The sequence below is a fragment of the Antedon bifida genome, chromosome 9 (assembly GCF_963402885.1).
Source record: "Antedon bifida chromosome 9, ecAntBifi1.1, whole genome shotgun sequence".
In the NCBI taxonomy this organism is placed as follows: Eukaryota; Metazoa; Echinodermata; class Crinoidea; order Comatulida; family Antedonidae; genus Antedon; species Antedon bifida.
The window spans coordinates 655,465-665,218 of NC_136234.1; the positions used below are offsets into that span (position 1 = coordinate 655,465).

Consider the following 9,754-nt stretch of genomic DNA (forward strand, 5'->3'; position numbering starts at 1 on the left):
TGTCATGTGATATCAAAGTGTACCAGTAAAATTACAAACAAAAGCAAAAATATGATTTAATTGAAATTTTATGCTTTAAAATATGGTCTCTATCTAACATGAGCAAATTATAGTTTATTTTATTAAGTAAAACATTACATCACATTACAAACATAACACAATTTACGTGGAATACTGAGCAGGGTAAGGAGACCACTTATCACCAGGAATGGTGTCACTCTACAATATATCTGGCAAACGTACATAACATATTTTCATGCTGATTTTTTTGTAATTCTATCGCTTTCAGACACATTGATTGTTTTTTAAATATAATTAATCATTCTGTTTACACTTTTATACAGTACATACATACATTGTAGCATTAATTAATTTAATTTTGGATTCATTTTCGTTTGCTTAATTGGAGTTCATCATCATTTATAAATCTACTTTAATTCTAATCTAACTAAACCTAGTAAATTGTTGTTACAATTGCCATTTTAGGTACGTTATCGCTTGTTCCATTGTTGCGTAATGGTGGGGGAGAACCTCGTGGAACTGGGGGTAGTAATTCATCTTCGGGGGGTAAGCTATGCGGTGGTGGGGGTGGTAAGTCATCTGCTGGTGGTAAACTCTGTGGTGGTGGTGGGGGTGGCAAATCGTTGTCGTATGAGTAGTTTTGAGGTGGTGGGGGACGTGGAGGTGGTGGTGAATCCTGGTTAAACACCTCATCGTCATAGCTTCCAGGTGGCGGCGGCATATCATCGCCGTCGTCATCATCATCATCATCTGCGTATTCAAACTCATCAATATCTGCATCTGAAAAAAACAAATTATGTAATATTAGTAGTAATAAGGTAATGATTGGGTCCCAATATAATTGTTTGCATGGATGCTCGTTAAACTCTATTGACATTAATATATATTGGTCTGCGGCTTAAGATTCATTCGTTCACCCATGCATTCGTCCATTCATTCATTCATCCGTTCACCCATTCTCTTTTGTTCTTTTGTTCATTCATTCATTCATTTTGGTCTCGATCTCTCTCCATTATTTGAATCCCATCCCATCCCATATAATAAATCAACCCATTATTTCAACACATGCTTCAATCGTAGCAAAGAATCATGAAGCAATGAAAAAAATCACAATAGCTTACCATTTGAATATCTCTGTGTATGCACGTCTATCGAAACATTGTGTGGTGATCTTCCATTTACTTTCTCTCGTTCGTGGTGATGATGAGTTGACGTTTTGTTAACTGTTGCGTAGACTGGCGTTGGCGCATGAACGGGAGGTGACGCGTATGTGGGTTGTGACGACGCGTGAGTTGGTGGTGACGCATGGATAAGTGGTGGTGCCCGCGTCATTTGAACGTTAGATTGTACTTGCGTCTTCTGCACTGGCGTTGTACCGGCTACCTTTTGCGTCTGTGAAGGAGTAACGTTTTTTACAGGAGCAGGACTAAGCATTTCTTCGTCGAAATCAATATCCATCGGAGCAAAGTCTTCAGTTTCGAATCCCTTCATAGATTTCTTGTTTTTCTTTGCTACTTTAGCTTGTTGTTTCTTTGCTAGTTTTGCCTCTTTCTTTGCTTGTTGTTCTTCCTTCTTTCGTTGCTGTTTAGCTTCTTTACTTTCCCCTAGTGGAGATATCGGATGTACTGATGCTGGAGAAGGTTGATTCTCATAATGGACGTGAGGTTGTTGAGACGTTTGCACCGTTTGTCTCTGAGCTTGTGTTGGTTCATGAAATGTGACTTCAGTGTACGTATCGTCATTTCTTGGAGTTGTGTATTGTGAAGGTGTGTTTATTGCTCCACTGTGTCTGCCAACGACAGGAGGAGGAGTCGCCGACGTGGCTTGTTGTCGATGAGCAACAGGACTGCTACTAAATGTAGTTGTCTTTGTGTCTTGTGTCCTAGGGTGTGCACCAGGACTGCTACTAAACGTGGTGACCTTAGCTTCGTGTGTTTCGGCTGCTGCTGCCTTGTTTAACGCTGTTCTCTTCTCAGCGGCGGCGACTACTTTCGCCTTTACTCTCGGAGGAGTACTACTGGAGATGTGACTAGATTTCCGAAGTTTTCCATCGTAAATTGGAAAGTATTTTGGAAGGGTCTCGCTATAAATACGTTTGTCGTGTTCGGACATTACACATATTATTATCATATCCAGCTCTTCGATCTGTCAAAAAGAGGAGATGCACGAGTGCAAGTTATTCTATAATTTCAAAGAATGATGATCAGATAGATATGTTCATTATCCTTGATATAATTATCAGAAATGAATAACACTGACTTACCGCTTCGTAGTTATGGGGATTATCCAACCATTTTCGTACCGTCATCATTGCAACATCAGCTGCTTGGTCATGAGGGTAACCTATTAGACAAAACGAATTAAGAATGTTTTTAACTTACAAGAAGACGCAAGATAATCATGGGATCGTGGGAAATGCAGTGAAAGAAATAAAAGTAACATATTAGACAAAACAAAGTTAACATAATAACGGACTTTTACTTCAAAACGCAAGAATGGGAAAAGAAGGAAGAATGAAAGAAATGAAAGAGAAGCTTACCATAGATACCGGTTGATATACATGGAAACGCTACCGATTTGATTGGTGGTTTCAGGAACACGTTCCCCTGTGACGCCTCAGAATACTCTATTCCAATTGGTTGTTTATCATCTTCAACTTCAGTTTTTTCCAAGCCTAGTTTTTGTAACGTTTTCTTATTCTTTTCGTCTTCGTTGCGTTCTCTTTCCCGGAAACTGCTTATCCGGTAATATCGTTCATTATGCATTTTTACGACTTCCATACATTCGTGGTAGCAACTGCTTAGAAGGTTTTGGTGGATTTCCTTCACATCATCGTTGACAGTTGGACCAACTGTATGGATAACATCTAGAGTATGTGAAAGTTTAATAAATACATTTTTCAAAGTTTAAGTTTTAAATATAGTATAAAGCTTGATTCCCACTATGTCGCAGCGCAAGACGTAAGCGTAACACAAGCATGACCAATCACATACGATGGACTTATTCTGTTTTATTCTGTTTTTATTCTATTCTGTCGCTTGTCATTGATCAACTCGCTTGCGTTGAGTTATATGTCATTTCGTTGCGTACTTAAGCTCTTTCTACACTATCAAACTAGTTTGACAAAAAAGTGTGATGTGCCCAAATATAGTAGTGATGGTAGTGGTATATGGGCACATCACATTTTTTTGTCACATAAAGTTTAATAGTGTAGACAGAGCTTTAGAATGTTGCTGTATGGTAAATTTATCAAAACGAATAGTATTTATGGCTACAAAATTACTGTAGAATGAATGTTAAAACTTACATTTAGCTGGAAGCCAATAACCTGTGAAATTTGGAAAAATACATACGTTATTAGAGAATGAGATGGTGATGTGTACCCGTCTCATCAAATATGAAACCCGGGTTGGCCCGATTTGGAGGAATATTGACGATATTACGACGTTTTAGTAAAATGTAACACATTTTGGTGACTTGTGTAAATGGATTACTATAGCCCTCCACTACCGCCACCACTCACTGAAACTGTTAACGGTTCGATTCACACATATTTGCATGTTCTGCCTGAACGCAAAATCATTTTTATGTCATTCTTTACGTACGATAACAACGATAGGACAACCAGTCTCAGGCGGAATCGTTCTCTTATTTTATCAAACGTAATTACGTACTCAGACTATTGCATATCCAGCCGAAGTATTCTCTAACTCTATTTTCTCAAATGAAATTACGACGTAATATATGGCACAACCAGCCGAATCATTCAAGAAATATATTTTCAATGGAATTAATTTACGTACCACACGTGACCATGGCATACCCGGTCTCAAGTCGAATCATTCTCTTTCCAGGTAAGATTGGATGTTCCAAGCATTCTTGTCTCATTAACGGTCCAGCTCGTGAATGTATCTCACCATTTAAGCCAGGTCCTCCCTTAAGAGGTCCGTTTGTTGGGTTAACGATTGCATCAACACAGAGACTCGTTATGTCTCCTAACCATAGACAAAGTTTTGTATTGAGCTTGGGGTTAGGCTTGAAGAAAATGTCATCTGATGATAAATTACAATAGTTATGTTAGATATTAAGCATTGGCATGATATTGTAAAAGTTGATTAGTATAGGTTTTATTGTGATATATATTATTATGAAGCAGCAGTTTTTAATCTTTTCTTATTTAATATTTCCTGTGCTCTTGTTTTAAAAAACACGTGGCTGTATCGGTATTTAAAAGATTTCTTACTAAACGCGCTGCTTGAAATTAACAATAGACTGCTGGCCAATCAGAATCAATGCATATTTTGTTTCCAAGTGCACGTGATTGTTCGCTGTTCAAAACATTTCTCACTAGCACTACACGCGCTTGGAACTACAATAACTGTCGTCCAATCAGAACATTTCTCACTAGCATGCCTTGAAACTAAGACTGTTGACCAATCAGAATCAATGTATATTTCCTCACCTGCCTTTGGTATCTTTTCTGTTAGTGCATACTTAGACCAAGGTGTAAGTTCATTCAACTCAACAAAAGTTCTGTTTTTCTTTTTTACTCGTTTATCATCCACTGACATTTCCAGAAAATGCTCTACATAATTTTAAAAGTTATATAAAAAATGATACTGATGATAATGGTTAGAGTTTAGGTGTCGAACAAATTAAAAATACAATATATTAGAGAAGAGTGAGAATAATTAACTTGATTACGTTAAAGTAGGATAATTACCGGTCTTTTTTACAGTTTATTTATCCAAGGGTCCTGGGTTCAAGTCCCGTCACATGTCAGGATTTTTTCTAAGGACAACATTACAACTCCACTCCCAAAGACTTGTAATAAGACTTTGTTTATGTAGAGCATCTTGTGTATATGTTTGTCTTGTGAACCTCTCTCTGAGGGTCCCTAATGATCAGCAATTACAACTCCACTCCCAAAGACTTGTAATAAGACTTTGTTTATGTAGAGCATCTTGTGTATATGTTTGTCTTGTGAACCTCTCTTTGAGGGTCCCTAATGATCAGCAATTGCTGGATGGATCACCCTCATTATATATTGTTTGTATAGTATAGTTACAACACATTACGCCTAGGCCTACATCTGCTGACGGAAATAAACGGTATATCCCAGGGATTTCAAATGAAGATTAGATCTTTAGTACACTACACAAAGTGAGCCGTTACAAATATTTGTTTATTGATAACATCGGTATTTGAAAAATCGTGATATTGGTTAACATGTCACCGCACCGCAGAAAGTGATTGCTGTATTGTACAGTAATACAATCAACATTTGTACATGAATCATTTTGTGTCGTGTAGGACGCAATTGTTTCGTTAGGATTCAAACTGATTCAGTTAGAGGAAAAAATGGCAAAACCAGCACTGTGGTCATGTTATAAGACAATATAGATTATCTGACAAAAATCCTAAAAAGTATAGGAAACCTTTTGCCATTTCCCCACTGACTGGATTCACTAAGTGGTATGATATAGTACCACGAGAACTCATTGTTCACTGGATAGATAAATCGAATTAATGCGCACTTGCCAAATTTGTATAAATATATCCGAAGCAAGTTTCACGAAGGACACTGAATAAAAATATTGTCTATTTTCCTTTTCTACACGACATCTTACTGGTTATACCGTCCTAGGATACGTTGTCAATTTCAACAATTATACAAAAAAATGTACTTAAAATAAAGTGAAATTAAAGTAAAGTGAATACCACCACCAAATTCTTAAATATTATATTGACATAAGTGAAATACTTGGTGGTATTTAAGTGAATAATTAGTGAATAGGGCCCCAGATCGCACTCACCATTACTACCTTGCCTATCTACAACGATTAGACCTACTTAAGACAAACGTATGATTCAAACAAATTTCATCATCTTTAATTAGGCATATAGAATAATTAGATAATAATAATTGCAAGTTTAGGAGACCTACTACAGTTTACCGTAGGTTTGTGGGTTCGTGCATCATCCTGGAAACTTTTTTTACACGTAGATTATTCAGTAAAAGCACAATTGTCTTCGTTAAAAACATGTAAAACAATATACCTACCAAAAACAAATATTTCCAATCCATCTTGAAAATCACATGATCCGTATTCTCCCGCAAATTTAGCAGACTGGGACATAAGTCCACGTACTGTCGGTGAGTCTGGCGTTCCATACCTTTGGTTTCCGCGTCGTGGCCTCTGCTGCGGTGTCCTTCTGGGAAGGGACGAATACGACGACGAAGACGCGTAGCTGCGACTTGTCGTGTTCATACGGTCGGTACTCGCATAGCTGCGACTTGTCGTGTTCATACGGTCGGTACTCGCACTGTAATACATCTTTAAATGAATCAATCAACTGAATTAAGAAACTAATCCATTCACACTTAGATTTGTTGGTGAAACTTCAACGTTTTTGGATGAGCAACTGCACGGACGCTATTCAAATGTTTGAAATTATTTGTTTATTAGTAAAAGGGCAAAGTCTGAGATTAAGTATTAACCATGTTTACTTATATAAAATCGTGAACCAGGGGCGTTGTTGTTGTTTGAACGAATTAGCAATCGGGACTAATAATTTAAATGCGTGAGACGTATTGATATTTCGTCAGGGATGAACATCAAAAAGACAAAACTTAAACGCGCAAATACGGTGCGTATAACTGATGGCTTTTGTACGCGCGCAATTTTTAAAATTATATTTATTTATTGCATTATCAAATAACATTAATTTACTATATTCATATTATTCACACAACAATTATTATAATACACAATGACAAACATCGGATAACTTAAACAAATAACAATAAAAAAAACATACATCATTCTGTTGGATTAGCTAAATATAAATGTTAAGAAAAAGTAAAGTACAAGTCAGCCAGATAGAAAAGAAGATTTACAATTCAATTATTATTTAAAATAACACTATATGAAAAGTTGAATTGATGTATTCATAGTTGGTATTTACGATTGAATAACATTGTGTTTTCGAACCATTTAATGAATGTTATACATTAGTTTATTATCATTCATTCATTCATCTTTATTTCGGAAAAAAAAAGTAATTCTCCATAGCTCAAGCACAAATTATATATAAACAACAATATAAATATATATATATAGATATATAAAAAAAAACATTGTGTTGATACATGGAACATTTTGTGCATCATTGAGAGATGAATGAGTTGGTGTCTCACGAAAAAGAAAATCTGGTGTTATGTTGAGGATTGTGTAATACAACGTTATATGTTGCATAGTTCTTTTAAGAATGTGTAATCAACATTTTATATCACATGTTTATGGTATACACGAATCGCATGGACAAAATCAATACTTGAAATTGATTGATATGTTTGATATGACGTGATGACGTGATACGAGGCATGGTTCACTAAATTACCGCGCTCGTTGGTCCTGTGTTTGTCATCTATCTAGTCATCTTTTTGTGGTGGATTCAATGGTAGCGCTTCAATTACCTTATTATAAATACACAGTAAACAATGGGATTTTGATAATCAATTTATTGACGACATTTTATCTATATAATAATATATTCATATTGCATATAACATTTAAACATTTGCTGTGAATTAGGGAACACATGATCCAGTTACTGTAGTTAACCTTTCATAGATGTTACACATATGAAATGGGGGAAAAGCGACATTCCTCAAAACCTGTATCAAAGAAATAGTATTGTTACTATTTTACTTACACAACTTACAACAACCCATTCTCTGTATTGACAACACATTTTGTATGTAAATTAACACATCTCATGCAAATCCCAAATAAATAACTTCATTAATAACCCTAATATAGGCCTATATCCCCTAGAAATACTGCATCAACTTCTAACATCACCACATTTCATAACATAGGTCGTAGGTTAAACCTAACATCTGACCTCTGTCAAACTACACTCTTAATAGTATTGTTCTAAAATTAACCTCACTCTTTTCTCTTCCAAATAGTAACGCACGCTACGGTCCACTGGTTCTTGTGCGCAGTCTCCCGTATAAAGAACGGCATTTCTTTGTTTTCAATTTGTTCAAAGTTTACTCCTAACACCTTTAGTAATGTTTCCGAGGCCCACACTGGATTGCCGTATTTATCTTTGAATCCCCCAAGCATGTGTTTCTGAAAAATAAACATGACATCATTTGTTATAATTAACAAATTGTTTTTGATAGTTGATAGTCCATGTAGGCTATACTAGGCCCATTTTGGAAAGCATCTGGCATTTGTTTAATATAGATGATGACTGATATTTCTGTGTTTGTATATATATTTATTTTATTTTTATATTTCTGCTTTGTTGTTTTAAGATTAAGGCTTCTTGCTGTTGGGTGTGCTTTGGAATAAAAATAATATATAGCACACTACATGGTGTGGTCACACTTTTTTCAAGTTTGCTGATATTTATATATTTACAAGTTGATACATCCTTAGAAAGTTTATTGATGATCTTACCTTTGGAGTATATTCAGGACTAAAAGTGTAGGGGGATGTAATCACCAAGATTCCACCAGGAGCAACCAGGCTTGATAGACGATTTAAGAAGTCTACAGGGGTGTGTAGCCTACAAATGAGATTAGCAGCCACAACACAACCAAACTGGCCTAGATCGAGAGGCAGGTTACATGCATCGCCTTGTTGGAACGTAACTTTGCTACGATCCTGTGAAGAAAGATTTTGATTAATGTATTGAATAACCCTTTTCTACCCCCAAATCACTCCTCCCCAACACATCACATGGACCACATTTTACCACATTAGTAAAGAAGCAATGCCTCTAATAATAACTCATTTATTTTTGCTACTCAAAACACCCTTCTCCGACACATACAGATCATGTTGACCACTCTCTCCCCTGTAAACCTTCTTACAACTATTCTGGTTGCAGGACTTACAATGTTTGAATCAACTACAGCTGTACAGGGCGTAGTCAACCGCCACTCCTCTTGTATGCTATACTCTATACTGCCATTTGCCTTCATTATATTGCATGCTTCAACGAACGCTTGACTGTAATCAATACCTATCACATCCTTAAAACCTTTCGTCAGTTCAAATGATGTACGACCAACTGCACATCCGATGTCAAGTGCTCTGCTTGGGATTTTATGCTGTTGAGATAAACAGATAGACACAGTTAATTAAAAATGTATGTTAAAATTGTTTAGGACGTTCGAGGTTTCAATTGGAAAGTCGTTATCATATTATTATATGTTTAATGGACCAACAGCTAACCTAAAACTAAATGTTTCATCATCTGAAGGACGGTTTTCTGCAAAGTCATCTAGGCCTAAACAAACACTTTACACAAACAAATTTACAGCTAATTTTTTTTATATATTTACTTTGTCTAATGTAGACAACACCCTGAGGCACTCATCTGCAACTCTTTTTGGAAAGTCCAATGCGTCTTTAGGTCCGTAGCTGTATCGAAGAACTTCATGTGGCGCTCCATAGTGAAATACTAAATATTCACTCAGCACCTTTTCGGATTCGTAATCAGTCGCCTCTTTGTTGGCATCAATCGACTTCTGTAGGGACAAGAGTTTGTAAGTAGAGTATGCAGCTACACCTGAACTTACTAACAAAGCACCTCCAATAAAATAATGTTGATAATTGCTTAGTAAATTCGACATTTTAAAATATTTTTTAGTAGAACTGAAAAAACAGTAGGCTCAGTAAACATGTGTACCGGTATGTCATAAATGCAA

The 9,754-nt window shown here is 36.1% G+C and overlaps 3 protein-coding genes across 3 annotated transcripts in view; 1 reads left to right on the forward strand and 2 right to left on the reverse strand.

The window, feature by feature from the left end:
* Nucleotides 1-45: 45 nt before the first annotated feature.
* Nucleotides 46-6,359, reverse strand: LOC144852306 (uncharacterized). Its single transcript, XM_078710081.1, has 8 exons — nt 6,086-6,359; nt 4,370-4,606; nt 3,825-4,073; nt 3,329-3,349; nt 2,561-2,887; nt 2,285-2,364; nt 1,143-2,166; nt 46-801 (listed from the first exon to the last, which is right to left on the reverse strand). The coding sequence occupies exons 1-8, from the start codon at nt 6,357-6,359 to the stop codon at nt 455-457; spliced, it is 2,559 nt and encodes an 852-aa protein (XP_078566207.1). The 3' UTR covers nt 46-454.
* LOC144851900 (uncharacterized) overlaps nt 3,697-9,754 on the forward strand; it is a 68,389-nt gene continuing 62,331 nt past the window's right edge. Inside the window, exon 1 of the mRNA XM_078709556.1 lies at nt 3,697-3,875. The gene's annotated coding sequence lies outside the window, so the exon portion shown is untranslated. The remainder of the gene's footprint in view (nt 3,876-9,754) is intronic.
* On the reverse strand, nt 7,529-9,753 carry LOC144853027 (uncharacterized). The gene is made up of 4 exons (XM_078711087.1): nt 9,389-9,753; nt 8,939-9,154; nt 8,499-8,705; nt 7,529-8,165 (listed from the first exon to the last, which is right to left on the reverse strand). The coding sequence occupies exons 1-4, from the start codon at nt 9,677-9,679 to the stop codon at nt 7,977-7,979; spliced, it is 903 nt and encodes a 300-aa protein (XP_078567213.1). The 5' UTR covers nt 9,680-9,753; the 3' UTR covers nt 7,529-7,976.